At 41.0% G+C, this 21,960-nt stretch overlaps 1 protein-coding gene across 1 annotated transcript in view; it reads left to right on the top strand.

Moving 5' to 3' along the window:
• The first annotated feature begins 13,715 nt into the window (after positions 1 to 13,715).
• Positions 13,716 to 21,960, top strand: part of LOC109901372 (exostosin-1-like) — a 293,610-nt gene continuing 285,365 nt past the window's right edge. The window contains exons 1-2 of the mRNA XM_031837173.1: positions 13,716 to 13,900; positions 14,445 to 15,532. Coding sequence (XP_031693033.1) covers positions 14,571 to 15,532 — 962 coding nt within the window. The 5' untranslated portion in view covers positions 13,716 to 13,900; positions 14,445 to 14,570. The remainder of the gene's footprint in view (positions 13,901 to 14,444; positions 15,533 to 21,960) is intronic.

Here is a 21,960-nt window from a genome sequence, read left to right as displayed (position 1 = left end):
CTGTCTATATCAAGAAAAAACGAAAGCCTCTGGTAAAGATATATATTTCGCAAACTCTTATAAAAGAAAGTCTATCTTATAAAATAATGTGTATACAACCTGTTCAAAGCCATGCAACATGAACATAGAATTTGTTTGGCTGTATCTTTAAATATGTATAGCTCTTCCGTTATCAAGTCTTATCATCAATCTTTCCCATCATACATATGTCTGGCTATATATTTTCGGCATTGCTTCCCTGAATGCATAATATGGATATCTCCTTAATGATTCTCGTTTGCAAACTAGCTCATTTAAAAATATATGAGTGTGCCATTCACATGACATTGCATAAACATTTTACAGGGGTTGGTCAATGAAGCACATCATATGCTATACATTTTGCATTGGGGAAAGGAGGGTTTGAAAAATGTATGGTGACAGGGTGACAAGTTGTAAAGTGTTGGAGGTAATTGGTGCCCTGATGCTGTGATGCAGTGATATGGGTGTTTTATTTTCCAATGATTTTACAGTTAGTATAGAGGGTCTGGTCCTTAGAGGCAAATATCTTTATGGAGATGTTTAGAAAAAATTGTATATCTTGTTGAATGATGATAGAAATAGTCTGGATGATGTCACAGTTCTCAAATTCTTATATTTTTGGGTCCAATGTCTATGTCTATGTCTTGAGTTTTTGAGTAGTTTTGTGTTTGGGAGAATTTCAATTTCATTCCCATAAGTTTCTTGACAGCACTGGAATGATTCTGTCAGTCTGAGACATGATCTTCTCTCAGTATCTCTTGTTACTGAAAATTGAACTTTGGAATCAGCTCCTGTCTGATATGAAAGAGATACTGCCTTCATAGGGCATAAAAATCAATCCTGAAGACCTGTCATACAAGGGATATAGCACTTAATGTCCTTGTCAAGAGGGGGCATGCTGATGAGAATGGGTGAGCTTAATTCAAGCTGAGTTGTCAGAATGAAGATAACTATTCACGACTGGTGAAGAGGGATTGCACTGGAGAGAGAGAGAGAGAGAGAGAGAGAGAGAAATAGAGAGAGAGAGAGAGAGAGAGGGAGTTGTACTTTAAATTGAATACAGAACATGGATTAAATGATCCTGCTCATATCACCCTTGTGAACGGACTGTAATAATACCAGTATAATCTTGCATATCCTGTTGGAAATTCCTGTGATCATCCCACTGGAGCTCTAAGGGGATATGTGAGATCAGAAACTCTCGTTTCTGTTAATGATGACATCCCTTTGGACCAAGTATCTGGTTAACATGAAATTAAGAAAACACAAGATGTAGTGGTCATCTGTTTTAAGTCAAGTGTCCAAATGTTTTACTTGGATTAATGCAGTGAATAAAACCAAGTCTTGATTCTTGAAGTCTTCATTCTTATGTCTTCATTTTCATGACTCAGTATGAGAACATTTCCACTGATAAGTGTCCATATCAAAGCAGAGTGATCACAATGGGATACAAAGTAGTAATACACTGTAAGGCATTTGAAACTGGGTTTGAACCAACATTTAGTGCAGCACATTTTCTTAGGTTAGGATCGAGTCGTAAGTGGTCATCTCCACATGTAAAAACAGTCTCTGACAAACAACCATGTTGATGTCCTGACAGTCCTGTGCAAGAAGATAAAAAGTGTCACAGCACCAAACATTGGGAGTCCTCCACCCCAACACAAATCACTTTCCATCTTCCAGTTAGGATATGAGGGGCTATGCTAGCATCAGCAGCTCTCAGTGTTATCTGGAACAAAAGGCCTTTGTCCTGAAAATATAATCCACTCTCGGAATTTAAGACTCACTGGGTCTTAAAACATTCTAAGAATAAATACTTATATATGTAGGAACTTAATTTGAGCCAGTTTGCTACAGCCGGAAAATAATCCTGCAGCAACAGGAAAGGTGAATTATAATGCGGATTATAATGGATATTTTTTTATGGGTTGGTACATTTACAGTTAGGGCAAATCAAGTCTGACATTCAGAAGTGGAAATTACAAACTTTAGAAGCCTTTTTAAACATTGTATACACTACAAGTTTGGATTTCCTGCTGTACAAGAAATTTGTCTTCAACAAATCAGTGATCAAATGAAGATCCTACATCTGTAGCTATATCTTTGGTTCAATGCCTCACTCTTTTCTTACTCTCAATATTTCTGCTTAATACAATGGCCTTTTTTCAGTAGCATCCAGCTGGCAATGTTTGATGCAGCCACTATTAGATTCATACCCTAAATATAACATTTCTGTTAAGTTGAGCTCAAGTTTTTCCTGACCTGATTTTTCAGTCACTATTTTGTCAGAGCCCATTCAAATGTTTAAATAGAAACTGCTATTGCTTCATCCATAATACATACATGCCTACAATATGTATAAAGAGCATGTGGAAATATGTTTTCCCAGTGGTTACCAGCTTCCAATGCAATTATGAGTAGCCTACTGCACAAAACCATCAACTTGACTCCACACTGCAGTAAGAACACTGAAACACAGATAATCAGCACAGGCCTGTACAATGACAAAATTCTGGGAAACATTTCAAGACAGTCCTTTAAACCAGAATAAATATAAACATTTCAGGAAATCCAGGCTGGGACTCCCTGCAGAAAGGCCATGCAGTTTGACCAGGTGTTGGAAGCTGTGGAGCTGTGGCAGTGTCCAGGTTCTCCCAGGGAGTGTGAGAGATGGGTGTCTGGATCACAGGTGTTGGCCAGGGGTACCGCTGGGCTCTGTGCTGGCCCCAGTACTTTTTTACTGAGCAGGAGAGAGACACGTGCCATGGACTTGTCTGGTGGGGCCAGATGGAAGTTGTCTGCCTACAGCTTTCATCTTCCTATGCTGCTGGGCAACCATACAACTTGTAGTGTGTAAAGAACTGCATGGTAGGCTGCATGATTTTCACAATGGAAATTGACAAGCACCATTGAAAGTAAATATCTACAGTATCCTGTATCTTCATTTCAAACATGGAAAATGTCTCCTTGGAGATGGCATTTGTGTTCACAAACAGAATACCTCTGGGCTCAGACGTCATTTCAAAGTCTATTTCACATTGGTTCGTCATCATTTGCTTTAAATGATATGGAAACATGGATTCAACCAGTGTGTGCCAGTGGGTATGTTCTGACAGGGTAGTTCCCTAAATTTGATCAAACATACAGTACCATCTTCATCTGAACAACCGAGATTACCAGACCAGCTTTTTAAAACATAGATCTACACCTATCGTGTCATATGAATTCTTCTTCAGACCTGTTGCTGTCTCGATATTATTCTCTTTGGATATTACTACAACTATAATTCCCTATGACTTTTTACATCATTATCAGAGGGACCGCAGATGACTTACTCTCCAAGTCAACAATGAAAGATAATCATGCTAGGGCAGTTAGTAGAAATAATTAAGGTTCTGTTATCCGAACACCTGCAGCATATAATTGATCTGCACCACATTAAACAGGGTATAAAATAGAGAAAATTAAATGCTTAGAAGGTGCTGTGTTTTTCCAGGTCCAGTTTTTCAACTTGACAGAACGCGTGTCTGCGCAAAGATGAACTCATTGACACACTATACTGGCAGTGTTTTAAAAGTAAGATACCTGTGATACAGGTATACACCACATAATACATTCATAGACTTATGAAAAGTGCTTACTCCCTATATGCTTTAAATAGAAGTCTTCATTTATTAAGTTATTGGTTTGGTAGTTGTCAATAACTTCATATTAATCCATCACATCCATTGAACAAAGTTGTACATTTTCAGATCTCAGTTCATTCCCAAATTCATGTCTAGTCTAACGGTAACTGAACCTTGAATATTATATTAACATAACATACAGTAGTTGGGTTACGTATAAGACCATAAGCCCAAGGGAGCTGTGTCGTGTGTTTGAGTCAGGGGTAACAAACTATGTATTACTTTTCTTTAGGGGGTTCTAAATGCAGGTCAGCATTTTTCAGTCATGAATCTTGTTCTGGAGGCAACTCTACATGGCTGTCACTATCTGGAACAGCCACAAAGTCATAACATTTGAAACCTAACCTTAACCCTAACTTTAACCACACTGCTAACCTTAATGCATAACCTGATCTTAAATTAAGACCAATTACAATATAGCCACTTTTGAATATGCATCTGGACTATCTCTAGGGCAAGACTCATGACAATAAATGTCAACCTGCATACTAAACAACATCCACCACTTTGAAAGAAGTAAATCACAAAATAGAAACTGTGACCTCTTCACTTGCTAGATATGTTTAATTTGAAATATATTGTTGTGCTGAAGCGGCCTTTCAGAGACAAGAGAGAAGAACATCCATCTGAAGCTGAGCACTCTGAGACGTTCCTCATCTGAACCAACTCAATGTCACGGATCCCCGCGTTACTGATGCTCATTCTGTTCACCAGTTCCGGAGGTCTACATCACCGGCTTTCTAATCTTCACTGAACGGGATTTATTATCATCAACCCCCGACTCTTGACTGATTACACACACCTGATTCCCATTTCCCCTGATTAGTATGTTATATATGTGCCCCCTGTTCCCTCTGTCTTATTGGTTATTGTTCCCATGTCCGTTGGTGATGTACCTATGCGTTGGTGCAGCTTTTTATGATGCATGCTTTATACAGTTGAAGTCGGAAGTTTACATACACCTTAGCCAAATACATTTAAACTCAGTTTTTCAACATTCCTGACATTTAATCCGAGTAAAAAATCCCTGTCTTAGGTCAGTTAGTATCACTACTTTATTTTAAGAATGTGAAATGTCAGAATAATAGTAGAGAGAATTATTTATTTCAGCTTTTATTTCTTTCGTCACATTCCCAGTAGGTCAGAGGTTTACATACACTCAATTAGTATTTGGTAGCATTGCCTTTAAATTGTTTAACTTCGGTCAAAGATTTTGGGATGCCTTCCACAAGCTTCCCACAATAAGTTGGGTAAATTTTGGCCCATTCCTCCTGACAGAGCTGGTGTAACTGAGTCAGGTTTGTAGGCCTCCTTGCTCGCACATGCATTTCCAGTTCTGCCCACACATTTTCTATGGGATTGAGGTCAGGGCTTTGTGATGGCCACTCCAATACCTTGACTTTGTTGTCCTTAAGCCATTTTGACACAACTTTGGAAGTATGCTTGGGGTCATTGTCCATTTGGAAGACCCATTTGCGACCAAGCTTTAACTTCCTGACTGATGTCTTGAGATGTTGCTTCAATATATCCACAATAATTTTCTTTCCTCGTGATGCCATCTATTTTGTGAAGTCCACCAGTCCCTCCTGCAGCAAAGCACCCCCACATCATGATGCTACCACCCCTGTGCTTCACGGTTGGGATGGTGTTCTTCGGCTTCCAAGCCTCCCCCTTTTTCCTCCAAACATAACGATGATCATTATGGCCAAACAGTTCTATTTTCGTTTCATCAGACCAGAGGACATTTCTCCAAAAAGTCTTTGTCCCCAAGTGCAACCGTAGTATGGCTTTTTATGGTGGTTTTGGAGCAGTGGCTTCTTCCTTGCTGAGCGGCCTTTCAGGTTAAGTTGATATAGGACTCATTTTACTGTGGATCTAGATACTTTTGTACCTGTTTCCTCCAGCATCTTCACAAGGTCTTCTGCTGTTGGTCTGGGATTGCACTTTTTGCACCAAAGTACCTTCATCTCTAGGAGACAGAAAGCGTCTCCTTCCTGAGCGGTATGATGGCTGCCTGGTCCCATGGTGTTTATACTTGCGTACTATTGTTTGTACAGATGAACGTGGAACCTTCAGGCGTTTGGAAATTGCTCCCAAGGATGAACCAGACTCTACAATTTTTTCTGAGGTCTTGGCTGATTTCTTTTGATTTTCCCATGTTGTCAAGCAAAGAGGCACTGAGTTTGAAAGTATGCCTTGAAATACATCCACAGGTACACCTCCAATTGACTCAAATTATGTCAATTAGCCTATCAGAAGCTTCTAAAGCCATGACATAATTTTCTGGAATTTTCCAAGCTGTTTAAAGACACAGTCAACTTAGTGTATGTAAACTTCTGACCCACTGGAATTGTGATACAGTGAATTATAAGTGAAATAATCTGTCTGTAAACAATTGTTGGAAAAATGACTTGTGTCATGCACAAAGTAGATGTCCTAACCGACTAGCCAAAACTATAGTTGGTTAACAAGACATTTGTGGAGTGGTTGAAAAACAAGTTTTAATGACTCCAACCTAAGTGTATGTCAACTTCCGACTTCAACTGTATATTGTTATATTGTTTTTCAACCAGGTTTATTTTGGGTGTATTAAAAACCCCTGTTGTGTATTCCTGCGCCTGTCTCCAAAATCCTTTATACCAGCGTGACAATACCCCTGTACCTCTTAGAAGAATGCATTGTCTTTCCCTGTCCTGCGATTCTCATTTTATTAGATTGAATGAGTGTCATTATTTCAGGAGAATGTTGTGTCTGTTTCTAATGGCAGCCTGCTGTTTGAGGATGAAGGTTACCCCTCTTTTCAATTGACACACTCACCAGTGCTTGATTTCATTTGGAGTGGCAGCTATATGAAGCTCCCTGCAGTTCATAGCTGTGAATTTGGAATTGATTATGAAATCTCTGAACGACACATGCAATAGCTACAGTAACCATATCTTCTACCACACCGTCATCAATAATCACTGAACAACAATATTTAACTGGCAATAGCACGAAGATGAAGCAATATATTGGCAAAAATACCAAAAAACAAAGATTTAGGTTTTGCTGTCTTGGGAGTTTTCCGTTGACAAGAGTTCCTCACAGATTGTAGGTGTTTAAGTTAATAATCTATTCACCACAAAATGGGATACATTTAGAATCATCAGGCATGGAAATGTCTTGTTTACTTCATGGTTGATATTTTTCCCTACACCACCTGATACTTCCTGGACTGAGTGAGGCACCCTGGTGTATGCTGACATTTACTTGGGAGAGCTAAAGGACACCACTCTAGGGACTGTATTCTGAGCTGGTCCTGCTCTTGATATTGATTGACCCAAATATGTTGTGAGTCACTCGACATGGTGCTTTTTCTCCCCAACTGGGACCAGCGGTGGCAACACGAGAAATCAATTTACACCATGGCTGTAATGCACCAGGACGCTATGCACAACAGAGGCGAGAAGTACCCTGATGCTCCATGTAATGCAGTAAGCTCACAGCTTCAGCGTATCCATACACACTCTAACTCCTGATAATGCAGTAAAGCTGCGAAGAGAAATGCTTATTTTCTGCGTTAGAGTAGTTTACCTTTCAGAAAAGAATAGAGGATGTACTGTTTGTATACTTCACCATTCAAATGCAGCACATCATTTCATGTTTTCTGTCACTTTTACATTCATTTCAGCATATGGTTTACTTGCTTTGCCTATTATACCGTTTTTGATGGCATCCGTGTGGTTGCGACTAAGGATGTGTTGTTTTTAGTGCTATCAAACACCAGTTTCCAAAGTGCTAAATTGACTGGCAGGGGGTAATAATGCATTCCATCTCTCACAGACCATCTGGGGTTTGACTGTGAAGGTCAATTACAGGAGAGCGCTACAGAAGTGACAGTGCGGCATTACAACCAGCTTGTCATGTCAAAAAAATTATGTTTTTCTGTTCATGTAATCTGCACTCCAGCCTCAGATAACCTATTGCCCTATCTCTGTATGTGTCCTCACTTCAACAAGGGGTATGTCTGACTTATCCTTTGCCTGATAGGATATTGTGCTGCCAGTGCTACCCTACTTACAGTATATGAAGCTCTCTGGATGAAGAGTGTCTAGCTTTTTAGTCTAGTTGTTTTTTTCATCTTAATTATGGTGAATATCATGACTTTGTATACAAGTAGATGGCCCTAAAACAAAACGGCACATTATTTCACTGATGTGAATACTCAAAAATCCATTAATCAAGTACATCCAAACAAAAGGGTGTATGTACTGTACTTGGCCACAAACGGCTGTTGGATATTTGTGTCATTTTATGATGTGTGGTTGACTGGCTGGGTGCATCATTAAAACAACAAATACATACAGTGTAACTGAGAACATTGATTTTCCATCTAGTTTGAGTCAAATGAGAGTTGATCCCTGATTACTGATTATTTATATACACACACCTTTCAAGAACCAAAAAACTATGTGGAACCTTCTTTTACAATTCCCCAAATAACATGGCACTGGGTATGGGTTGGTCCCTATCAGAAGACAATATCACACCTGCAGAGGAAAAAAGAACAGGTTGCAGCTTGACTCTTGCCCAGTCTGATACTTGTCAAAGCCAGTGTAAATGACATCCCAGATCAACCAGAAATTGGATACCTTACTTCCTGAGCTCACCATTCTCAAATGGAAAAGTCCAATCATGTTGGAGTCATGAACTCAGCTGGTCTGATGTGATTTCTAACAAAAGAAGCCAGCGAGAGATGATATTAACATAGTGTATTAGTGAGTCAACCAGTGTTGTTTTGATAAAGGGATAAAGGAAATATTTGTATTGAGTTTGAGGCGGTTATTTATCACCAGAACTCAGGAGGCCTTGATGAATCAAAGACTTGTTTTCCTGGAACATATCTCATCAACATTCTGTCTGCTCTCTCTCTCTCTCTCTCTCTCTCTCTCTCTCTCTCTCTATCTCTCTCTCTCTCTCTCTCTCTCTCTCTCTCTACCCCTCTCAAATCGTAAGTGTACTCTTAACTTTTTTTACACAGCTAATAGGAAAAGAGTTGGGAGGAATGGATGACAGGCAGATGAATATTTCATGAGGGATACGTATGTGGTCAAGACTCAGGCAGACACACAGGAACCAAGCTGCTACAGTAGTTTGTTGTTAATAATCTGTTAACTCAGGAGACTGCCAGAAGAATCTCAACAGAACAACTGCATTGATAAAAGGCCACTCAATCCATATGTAATTCAGTTTAAACATCGGCACTCTGTCTTGACTTACAGTCCTAAAACATTCTAGTCTTTTGCCCATCCATTAAAGATGGGTTTTGCACTGTCATACTCTGCGAGACAAGACAACAACATTCTCAATTGGTCCATTATTGTTTACTTGACAACAAAATGTTCAAGACTGTAAAAACGTCAATAGTAACCTCAGACTCAAGCAGTGCATTTGTGAAATCATGTTGCACTGTAATTCTTTCTGGTCTTAAATATAGTGTAGCTGCATGCACATTTCTTAACCATTAACCATGAAAATATATATTCTATGTTTAGGCCTATTTAAAACATTTAGTGTCTATTAATTGTGTGTGCACTTATATTCTTTCTCAGTCCTGCTTGTCTTGTTGGTAAACACAATTTCACTGGATTGTATCAAATGAGCAGCAACAAGGGCAGGTGTTAAGCCAGAAGGACTCTCTGTTTCCAGGGAAGGTTGTTCTTGCTGTCCCACTGAGAGTATATAGTAAGCAATCAGGAAGCAACAGCAGGTAGACCACAGGCTAGGGTCCCCACACCTATGGGAATCTCACTGCCAATCAGCCTCGCTTACAGCCTCCCATGGCCTGATTAAGCAGGACCAGCCCAGCATTACCATTCATGAAGTTGTGGGACCTGCTAAAAAGCCTCACACGTGTAGAGTGAAGGAGGGATGAAAGTGGGCACTTTGTCACAAGTGAAAGGAAGCTTCACACGGCTCTCTCATCAGGCAGCAGCACTGCATGTACACTCCCACAGTGGATCCAAAGCCTGCCTTACAGCTACGTTCTCATTAGGTATGTTTTGATGGTCACCCCCAGGACACCCTTATCAGTATGCCTGGAAGACACAGTCAGAGTGGGGTAGAATAATGATTTTCTTATTAACTCTGTACCGTGTTCCCAGTGACATCCATCGCATATCTCTGAACCTAGATGGTGTTAATGCTTGATCTCAGGCACAATGTTGAAACCTGTAACATTTAACTGTGACCAGGGGTTGCTGGAAAGCACCAGGAGGAAGCTGGGACAGTCCTCATTACATGATTTTCTCACCAGATAATAGACAGAGGCCTCGCAGTACCAGAGGAGTACAGGATACAGCAGCTGTGAAAACAGGTGGACATATTGTAGAATGAGTCAAATATGCAACGAATGTCCTTTAATATCCCAGACAAAGGCAACAATTGTTTACAGAGCTTTCTAAAGCAAAAAGGAGAGAAAAGGGTCATCTTGCCTACAAGGTATTACGAAGTTAGCGGTCTGACATATATACAGATTGACACACATAGCTTGTCTAACCATGCAGGACCAACACAGACAACAAGATGAGAATGATGTATTGCCTCAGAGGAATACATCCTCAAAATGCACTGACTTGACAGCTTTAATATTTTTTTCTAACAGCTCCTAAACAGCACCTAACGATCGGCATGCAATCACACTGCCTTCTACTCACTGCTTTAAAAACACAACATACTCTCAGCCTCATTGCAAAATGTGTAGAATAGCATGAGCTTAGCTATTGCTAGAAATTTGCTTTAAAACCTCATAATTTTCTCTCAGCCTAACAAATGAAATCTCATTGGATATTTTCATTCACTGCTTGTGACGGAAACAACTCACTTGGACATACAGCAAGTACTGTAATTGTGTGCTAATACGATGGGTGTTTTCATTTGGTAGCATCTGATTTGTCTTGAAACCCGCTTGTGGTTCTGCTGACATGTAGCTGTTGTGGATGCTCCACTGAGCCCTCTGTTGCCCTGAGCTCCATGTGGTCTGATCCTACTGTCGCTGGGCTGTGCCACTGCTAAGGCACCCCAGGCATCAGGGTGTATAGAATACACCCCAGAGGGCCAGCATATATAACCCTAGGGGCCAACATCTGTACTGTAGTTTACCTGCCACAATATACTGTATATTCTCAGGCCAGCTGATGGTCACTTAGCACCAGTCCCGGAGAGCTCTGAGGCACGGCAGATGTTATCGTCCCAGTGGAGGGAGATAGGGTAGTTATGGGTCAGCTAGCAGCCACAGCTGAGAAATCTGACCAGAGAGGGAATCCTTCTGGAAAAACCAATGGGAAACAGTGTGAGTATATTCAGGCTTCCAATACAACACTACAGGGGAACATTCATAACAGTGGTTGTTTTGCAGACTCAAAGGCAGTAGTGAAAATTCCTCTTAGGACTCGGCAAGCAGAACTGAGATGATTCAGTTTCTTTCTGTAAGTGTTGGCAAAATGCTGCCTCATACAGATGTTGGATTTTAATTTGATCACCTTGTTGCATCTCCTGCAATGCAGAAAATGTAAAAATGGTAGTGTATTTAATGTTTAAAAAGGACTCTGAAGTTTGAAATTTCCCCTTTTGCATTTTTTACTTGATTTTCCCTCACAAAAAAATGTATCAACCCCTACGAATATGTCTATGAATTATCATCCACATAATAATTCACATTGTCTGTTGCGGCAGGATTATTTTCCTGCTGTAGCTAACTGACTCAAATGAAGATACTACATATTTAACATCATAGTGGTGGTGCGTAGCCTGCCCCTGTGCCTGCGGACATGGCTTGATGAGTCTAATGAAGCCGTACAAGGGAGGAATGCAAAGGGAACATGGGATTTTCACTTGAGCACATAGAATAGGTTGACTTGATCATTTAGGCACTAAACACAGCTCTCAAGTTACACTCTGACTTGCAAATGCATCACATGCATTCTTGCATCCAATGTGGTTATTTTATGTGGCATGTTTTCCTGTGGTTATTGTAAGAATGTGAAATCTTCTGCTTGTGTAGAGTTTAATGCATGTGTATTTGATTCTGTGAAGTTATTTGTACATTACATTTGAACATAAATTAAATATAAAGCGTTCATTTCAGACAATAATTTATTTACCACAGGTTGCTTACCAATAGTTATACTCAATAGTAGAGTGATTCCAGGCTTTCTGAATCATGCTTGGCTTTTTCTGTTACATCTTCGGCCACAAGATGGCATCATTCATTGCACGATGAAACATGTACATTTGAGCTGATATGCAAACCCTACCCAGTGCCGAAATGATCAGTTATACTGTGATTCTGAATCAATATAATTTGGAACATTTTCTTCAAAAGTAGAATGAATCTAACAATCTTTACTTGAATCATCTTCAGGAACTTCCTATTGAAATACTTTGATGGAGTTGTATTTTAGGTGTATCTAATGAACCCACCTGTAACAAGGTGAACTTTTAAAGATGCAACAATATCCAGCGAGCATAAAATGGTATCAAAAAAAGGTCTGCATCTCTTTAGTCATTGTATAAGTGTCACTAATAAGCTAAATAAACACTTTACTGTGTTATAACTGTGGCATTCCCATATATCCTTATTGTTTGTGTGAGGTCTAGAAATACCATATAACAGGCTTGCCATTAATTATACAAGGGAGTGTTGCTAAAGTTATAGTCCGCTACAGTGATGACATACATACAGGACCATATTACCAAGTTATTACATTGTTATCACACTTCTTCATCATCATCATGAATCAGCGCAGTATTGAATAATTTACTCACCATCTATTTCTGCGTTTAAACTTTGTATTCAAGACAAGAATGCATAGTGGAATATTACAATAGCCTACAGTACACGTTGAGATGAAAAAAGTAAGTGCAAACTATGTGCAATCTTTATCTCAAGCACACCCCTAAAGAGTGAATATGGGCGACTGATACAAAAAAGAGCTCTGGGTAGTGGGCACGTCATGATTAGGCAGGCTACCATACCACGAACTTCGTCTCACATGCTTTCTCATCGAACAGCTACAGTTTCTGCCAACGCCTCTTGAAATGATCGACGCTTCCCTCATCCATTTCCATTGCTCACAGCGCATCCTCTACCAATAACCGCGGTCGGAGGCGCAGCCTCTCGTTGTGGGAGGTTCATTACATGGTCCTCTGCTCTGAATGGGAGTGGAGAGGGATGCAGGACGATTCGTAAACTCCACAGGACCCGTGGAATATTTTGAATTAGCACCTATCTGCGAACTGTGGTTGTATTCGTAGTGATTCAACCACAGCCCGGTGAATGAAAGACTGAGAGATTGAAGCTTGACGCACCGTATCACTTTGGTGTAAATTTGACTCTTGGTCGTTGGAAGATGCTGTGCTGGGCTCCAGACTGTTGAGGCGCGTGTCGTTTAGGTGACACAGACACTTAACTTTACGGACTGTGTATCATTTATCTGCTATGTAATTGGGAGCAAGTGGATGTACTCATACAATTCCGATCAGGTGGATGTATTCAACTGTCACGCATGATTTACGCGAATTTATAGAGATTGAGAAAATAACCCTGAATTAAATCTCAGCAGTAATTCGTGCACGGTATGCATGTGTGCCTTGTCGATCGGACGGAGCTGGGTAGACAATCATGGACTGTCATCAGACGAAGAATATGCCAATGCATTGTAGGTTCCACAGTCGTAACGATTGGAATTGACATAGCCAGTCTGTACGAGCGCCGGGGAAGTATGGAGAGACAGGTCTAGATTCACTCATTCGGATTCACCCGTTGAGAGCGAACTTTGGAAACTAAAGTGTTCTCCATGGAAACTTTTATGCAGGATTCCGACACACTCAAAGATGACAGCGTGAGCAAACCGTTGTAAACACCACTATAGAATTGCATGAATACAGAAAATATAGGTAGGCCTATATAAGTAAGTCTTATGGGGGTGGGTGGGGGGGTCCCTTATGGAAATAAGACTACACTAAGAATAATAACAATAAAAAAATAAAAATAAACGTTTTAGCGGGCCTCACATATGGGAAAATGACCTCTGTCGCAAGTGATGACATGTTCTTCAAGAAGTACGAGCCAGAGACCCTTGAGAATGAAAGAACAGTATTTTGGATGAGTTCTCTGGGATATGTTGACGTAAACGTAGGCAACCACATTCTAGGTAAGGAAAAATGTTACTTTGCAACAGATGGCTTCCAATGACTTTTATCCTCACAAAAATGCATGATTTTTGTTAATTAAGTGTCCCAAAAGCTATTAGGATAATTTAGGATGCGGTATTTACATCGTGTTTATCAACTGTTCATCCTGATGAGAGGGAATCAATCAATGCTGGAAGTTTCAAAAACAGAAAGTAGTCTACCACAGGTGTTCATTACAAAAAGGTAGGACACATGTTTTCCCAGATACATGACTTAATTGAATAAACGTTTGGTTTTTCTTCAATGGGATTGGTGATTGAATGGAATTGGTGATGAGTGATCTATATTAATTTCTTATTACTTTTGCGGATGGGTGGGAAATTGTCTGAAGGAGATTACTTTGGTGTTGAGCAATTGATTCTAATCAGAAATCTGAATATTGATTGGTTTCAAAACATGCAGCAAAAACACTATCAGTGATACCAATGCATCTCTTGTCTCTGAATGTATATTGTCCAGCTGTAGTGTGATTATCAGGCACTCTGTTCTATCCTGTGCACACAGTGACTCAGACCAGCAGCATGCTTACCTGTGGATAAGAGTGATCCCCGTGGGTTGAGTGTGGACCCCCACGTTCTCCCTGCTCCTTCTCCTGCCTTGGTTCCCATCACCTTCAGCCCTACTGTCCACATGCAGGCCAAGAAGAGGTACCTGCTCGTGTCTCTAGGGGCCTGTCTTCTTCTGGTTGCCTACTTGTGGGGACTGCAGATTGGGGAGTTCCATCACCAAAGCCACCACCAGCAACTGTACAGAGTCGCCCTGAGCCCTGGCCTGCCCAGACAGCGTTGGCCTGAGTGGAACCACCCGCTCAACACCTACCTGGAGGACGGAGAGCAGGAGGAGGACAGCCCTCTCCTCCACCACCAGCACACCTCTCCCCGGGAGAGACGGGAGGTCCGTAACAACATCTACAAGAGCAGGAGGTGCCGCATGGACACATGCTTCGACTTCAGCCGCTGCCAGAGGGGGTTCAAGGTGTACGTCTACCCCCTGCTGAAGGGGGAGACGGTGTCTGAGAGCTACCAGAAGATCCTGACAGCTGTCGAGGATTCCCGGTTCCACACCACAGACGTCAACGAGGCCTGTCTGTTTGTGCTGGGCATTGACACTCTGGACCGGGACCAGCTGTCAAGCCAGTACATTCACAATGTCAAGGCTAGAATACAGAGCCTCCCTACATGGAACGACGGAAGGAATCACCTCATATTCAACCTTTACTCTGGCACCTGGCCAGCTTACACAGAGGAACTGGGCTTTGATATTGGCCAGGCCATTTTAGCCAAAGCCAGCATTGATATGGATAACTTTAGGCCACACTTTGATGTGTCCATTCCTTTGTTTTCAAAAGACCATTCTCAAAAAGGAGGGGACAAGGGTTATTTGACACTCAACAATGTCCCTCCATCAAGGAAATATTTACTGGTTTTCAAAGGGAAGAGATATCTGACGGGTATTGGTTCAGAAACCAGGAATGCTTTGTATCACATTCACAATGGGGAAGATATCATTCTTTTGACCACCTGCAAGCATGGGAAGGACTGGGAAAAGCATAAGGACGCAAGATGTGACCGGGACAATGAAGAATACTCAAAGTAAGTTCCCCTCTTATGTCCTTTTGCTGGTTCAGGGTCTTTCGGGGCTAATTACTAAAAGTGAGTGACATATTTCACAATGGTATGTTTTTCACTCTACAGCACAGGATGTACAGACAGTCTGACACAACATATCAATGGGTTAATCCCTATTTCAGTAAGACCCTCTTAGCACTGTGACTATCATCCTATTGCAGTTGTTCATCCATGTTAGTTGGATTATCCTGATAACATTTGCATCCAGTTTTACTTTCGTATTTGCTACAGTATCGATCTACCAATATTTTGGAGCAACGGGGAGAAAGCCGCTTCGGTGGTACAGGTTAGGTTGGCTGTGATCTTTGCCTGATTTTTATAGATGCTTTAGAATACCTATGAGAGTACTGCTAGTCTGCTATATAGCCGAACATGTTCTTTAGCCCTGCAGCCTGAATAAAAGCACAGTGACTAAACACTTGAGAGATCTGAGTGCAAAAAATCCCTCACCACAGGGCAGCTCCGTAACAGCTGACAATTAAATGTTTTTTTTTCAGCAGTTGAGCAAAAAAGTTATAGACTTTCATTGGATTGCAAATTTACTGGCCTTGCTTGAATCAGAGCATAAATAAGTTGTCACTCTTTTTAAAGCACATGCCTCAGTAAAGTTACTGAAGCATTTGCACCCAAACAAAATGTACATAATCCAGTAATCCCATACGGAACCATGTGACAGTTTAAATTTGCCTCATTTAACCTGGAACCACATGGGAAGCATTGACTTCCATTGTATCGGACTCTCCTGATTTGTTTTGTATGTCTGGGTTTCCCCCACTTCCCATTGTTGCAGGACGGGCATGTTTGTGCAGTGAAGACCATGTCATCACTGGTAATGCTCAGTCTTACGTACGTTTTTAACTTGCATTCCAGCCCTTACAGTTATTTCAGTGCCTGGCTCGCCCTCATTGGTTATTAGTATGAATGAATGTCCCACAGATGTTTTTAGAATGGTTAGATAGTTGGAGTGTGGAACACATCTTGTGAGGGCTTTTAGGGAGTTTTGTTAGAGTTCTGGGTCTGTGGCAAATCACATCACACATTTTGTTTGATCAGACCAATAACATCAACATCTTACAAATGTCTTCAAGCTCACAGAGAGAAAGATTTAACAGCACTGTTTGAAGAAAAACCGATGTGGCTGATAGGAGAATTCCAAAAGATTTGATTACCAAAGATATCAAATGACTCTCTCTGACAGTGACAAGAAAGTAAACAATATTGTGTACATTCATTCAGATGCAGTGTGGGCAAAACAAGGCCCACACCTGAAGATACTCTGTGTGAATAAAATGGAAGGGGATTTCAAAGCCTCAGTCAGAACAGTCAATAATTGGCCTTCAATTGAATTAAACCGGGGCTGAGGGATAGAGGAAGATCACACCCCATGCTGGACAGCATGGATTGAAGTCAGATGATTTAACTGTACCACGATAACGTCCCCCAGAACCCAGCACAACAGAACCATGTGTCTCACAGTCACATAACCGACGATGACACAATGTCCCTATTTAACATGGTAGACTGTTAATGACCAAAATGGTGTAGAAGCACTCATCAAAGCCTTTGTGTCTCAGAAGACAGTCAGATTTATTTGTCTGGTCCTTGTTATATTCCACCTGAGGAGAGTGAGATCCTGCTGATGAGATGTATTGACAGGCTGTAAATTACAGTTTCTCACTGTTGGGTGCTTTCTGCAGATCTATCACCAGCCATGAAAGGAAAAATCATTTGATAGTGCTTTAATTGCAGACTACATTTAACCTGTTGTTTCCCAGCCTCGCTGGCAGACAAAGGAGACTATAGACCTATAGACCATTTTCTTTTTTACATCACTGGTTATGACCAGTCATGCCTTGCTTCTTTATTAATGCATCGGATCATTAGTCTTTTAAGCCTAACTACAAAGCAGCAAAGACTTATGGGTTTATAAGATATCCGGGTGACTTTCTGACAATAAGGTCTAGACTGGGGTACACATATGATCTGAGATATGTTGTATAGGTGCTTCCTCAATCCTGCACATCCACATACAAATTAGACAAATGGATCAAACACATTGAAGGTAGTTAGAAGATTAAGTGATTGACAATCACCTTCTACCTCAGCTGATAATGTCAGCTGGAACAAAAGGCTGGGAATTGATTAATACTTGCTTGACAAAAACCAATGAGAGCATGCAAGACCTGGATTGTTCTGTGCTGTAGAATTGGTAAATGCATTTGAATTTTCTTTCAAGTGGATGTGTTACCATCTTGACTAACATGAATTGAAAGGGTTCATTTGTGAGGTTGTGTAACGGTTTTCGTCGTCTGAAGAAGAGTAGTCGGACCAAAGCGCAGCGTGGTAAGTGTTCATGTTTGCTTATAGAACTGAACACTAATACAAAATAACAAGAGAATAAATGAAACCGAAACAGTCCTGAAAGGTTCAAACACTAAACAGAAAATAACTACCCACAAAAACCATGTGGGAAAAAGCTACCTTAGTATGGTTCCCAATCAGAGACAACGATAGACAGCTGTCCCTGATTGAGAACCATACTGGCCAACAAAAAAAAGAAATGCAAAACATAGAAAAAAGAACATAGAATGCTAACCCAAATCACACCCTGACCAAACCAAAATAGAGACATAAAAAGCTCTCTACGGTCAGGGTGTGACAGGTTGTATCTTTGACGTTGATAATGTAGAGTGACAGGTGTGCACTGGTGCAGTTAATTCCAATGAGACAATGCAGGTACGGTTTTGGACATGCTTTTGTTTGTATCTTGCATATGTCTAGAAACCCTGCCAACAGTCATACAATGCAGTGGCATCTGCTGACACAGAGACATAGATTTGGTCGGTGAACAATGTCATATGTTTGCTCTAGAAGATTTTCATTTTCTTCTGCCATATTAAGTGTTGTTGCCATGTTGCACTTGCAATCCTAGTTGCCTGACTCATATCCGATACCTCGCCTGGACTCCAAATAAGTAATAGAGGAATGGGACTTGACTCAATCACAAGTTCTTGTTTTTTCTCCCTCTTTCCCATCTGGACTTGTGCATCATAGAAACCTAGCGCCGGGCATCAAATGAAATGTGCCAAAGGTGTGGGTCACTCACGATTGATACCATCCATCTTCACGGGGGTGGGGTGGGGGTGTGGGAGCAAGAAAGCCATAAAGCACTGGCTAGTGGCAATATCGGTTGTGATATGAATAAATGTTTTCCTGAGATATCTTGACACGCTTGAAAGAAAGGAGTTCAGGTATTTCACTTATTTTTCTTGTATGTCTGTGGATTGGATAATTGCTTTTATTTTTGACTTAATGATATAAATCATTTCTGTTGTGATTGGCAAATGACATTGGCAAGTTTCTACAATTAGAGATGGCAACACTAACCCTTAATACCATATGTGTGTAATTAAATGCAAACTAATAACATGTTAGGTCATTCCTATTCCTACTTATGGCAGTCTGAAGCACTATCCACTTGACACTTGTCAAGCCATGACGTTGATAAAATGCACTAACAATAGTGTAATTTCAGAGCCATTTTCTAGATGTTTACAAAAGCAAACAAGCTATGTACTTTGATCCTAAACTACTCAAGGCACACAAATTGTATGCTTTCATGTCTAAAGTAGATCTAAATTAAGAGGCAAAGCATCATACTCACTGTAGTTAAGCTAATTTGATTACATTTGCGTACCTCTGAGAGCTGTTGACCTGCATGTTTGTGTGTGCACGAGCTTACTTGGTGTTTGTGTGTATGAGTCACAGATTCACCCCGGCTATTCTAGCTTCTCTAAAGGCTCAGAGGTGAGATCTATATAGAATCACCACCCTCACTAAAAACAACCCTTTGTGTCAAGGGCGGTTTATAAGTTATTCTTATGCATCCCTTCATGGGTATTGTGATTTGTAAGTCGAATGGGGGGGTAGAAATGGGGGAAGGTATCATGGGGGGATATGATGTGATGGGATATGAGGCAAACATTACTATGATTAGGGATTTATATATAAATGAGTGGCAAACACAGGAGAAGTTTCTAAGCTAAATAAAAGCCCTGGAGAGAGGCAACCATCAGGTACCATAGTTACAATCTGATGCCACGTTCAAAACAACTGGGAACTCGGAAATCTCTGACTTCAGTCTGTTCAAGACAACTGGGAACTCTGAGGGGGACTAGCTCTGACTGGCAAAAATCATTTTGAACGGTCATCCAACTCGGAATTTTAACCCAAGAACTCAGGCATCTTTCTAGAGCTCCGACCTGAAGATCACTGACGTCATGATTTGACCTTTAGTCTCGAGAGCACCATAGTCAGTAGTGTGAACCATCCTTAACCTTGTTTTGTTATAACATCTTTAGTCTGATAGACGCTTATGTGACAACCAGAATGCATTGTATGATGTCAACAAACATGGCCCCACACATAGCTTGCAAATAGCTTAGCATTAGCTCATCATAATCCGTACAACCTTCAAAAAAGTATTTTACACACATCATGGGCTATTACAATCTATGCAAGAATCTGAATGCATGATTTGTCACCAGAACTTTAAAACTTGAATAAAACATAGCTCAACTTGAATGAGCTCGGGTGCATCCTGTATCCATTCATCATCCTTGAGATCTTTCTAAAACTTGATTTGGAGTATATTCAATTGATTGGACATGATTTGGAAAGGCACGTACCTGTCTATATAAGGTCTCACAGTTGACAGTGCATGTCAGAGCAAAAACCAAGCCATGAAGTCAAAGGAATTGTCCAAGACAGGATTGTGTCGAGGCATAGATCTGGAGAAGAGTACCAAAAAACATCTGCAGCATTGAAGGTCCCCAAGAGCACAGTGGCCTCCATCATTCTTAAATGGAAGAAGTTTGGAAGCACCAAGACTCTTCCTCGAGCTAGCTGCCCGGCCAAACTGAGCAATCGGGGGAGAAGGGCCTTGGTCAGGGCGTTGACCAAGAACCCGATGGTCACTCTGACAGAGCTCCAGAAGTCCTCTGTGGAGATGGGAGAACCTTCCAGAAGGACAACCATCTCTGTAGCACTACACCAATCAGGCCTTTATGGTGGAGTGGCCAGACAGAAGCCACTCCTCAGTAAAAGGCACATAACAACACTTGGAGTTTGCCAAAAGACACCTAAAGGACTCTCAGACCATGAGAAACGAGATTCTCTGCCCTGATGAAAACAAGATTGAACACTTTGGCATGAATGCCAAGCGTCACATCTGGAGGAAACCTGGCACCATTCCTAAGGTGAAGCATGGTGGTGGCAGCATCATGCTATGGGAATGTTTTTCAGTGGTAGGGACTGGGAGACTAGTCAGGATTGAGGGAAAGATGGATGGAGCAAAGTACAGAGATCTTTGATGAAAACCTGCTCCAGAGCGCTCATGACTGGGTCGAAGGTTCACTTTCCACCAGGACAACGACCCTAAGCACATAGCCAAGACCACGCAGGAGTGACTTCAGGACAAGTCTTTGAATGTCCTTGAGAGGCCCAGCCAGAAAATATGCCAGGGGGAAAAAGTTTATGCAAGGCCTGTCCTGACTAGAGTTGCGCAAATGTCTGCATACTTGATCTGGGGAAACACTGGCGAAGTGCTTGGGTTAACTAGTCCAACGCTCTAACCACCTGCCTCATGAGGAGCCTGCCTGTTACACAAATGCAGTAAGAAGCCAAGGTAAGTTGCCAGCTAGCATTAAACTTATCTTATAAAAAACAATCAATCAATCATAATCACTACACATGATTGATGATATTATTAGTTTATCTAGCGTGTCCTGTGTTGCATATAATCGATGCATTGCGCTTTCGCGGAAAAGGACTGCCTTTGCTCCAACGTGTACCTAACCATAAACATCAATGCCTTTCTTAAAATCAATACACAGAAGTATATATTTTTAAACCTGCATATTTAGCTAAAAGAAAGGTTAGCAGGCAATATTAACCAGGTGAAATTGTGTCACTTCTCTTGCGTTCATTGCACGCAGAGTCAGGGTATATGCAACAGTTTGGGCTGCCTGGCTCGTTGCGAACTAATTTGCCAGAATTTTACATAATTATGACATAACATTGAAGGTTGTGCAATGTAACAGCAATATTTAGACTTAGGGATGCCATCCGTTAGATAAAATATGGAACGGTTCCATATTTCACTGAAAGAATAAAGGTTTTGTTTTCGAAATGATAGTTTCCGGATTCGACCATATTAATGACCTAAGGCTCGTATTTCTGTGTGTTATTATGTTAGAATTAAGTCTATGATTTGATAGAGCAGTCTGACTGAGCGATGGTAGGCACCAGCAGGCTCGTAAGCATTAATTCAAACAGCACTTTCGTGTGTTTTGCCAGCAGCTCTTCGCAATGCTTCAAGCATTGCGCTGTTT

The sequence above is a fragment of the Oncorhynchus kisutch genome, linkage group LG12 (genome assembly GCF_002021735.2).
Source record: "Oncorhynchus kisutch isolate 150728-3 linkage group LG12, Okis_V2, whole genome shotgun sequence".
Taxonomy (NCBI): Eukaryota; Metazoa; Chordata; class Actinopteri; order Salmoniformes; family Salmonidae; genus Oncorhynchus; species Oncorhynchus kisutch.
The sequence above is the reverse complement of the archived record's forward strand: the minus strand, read 5'-3'. Positions and strand labels throughout refer to the sequence as shown.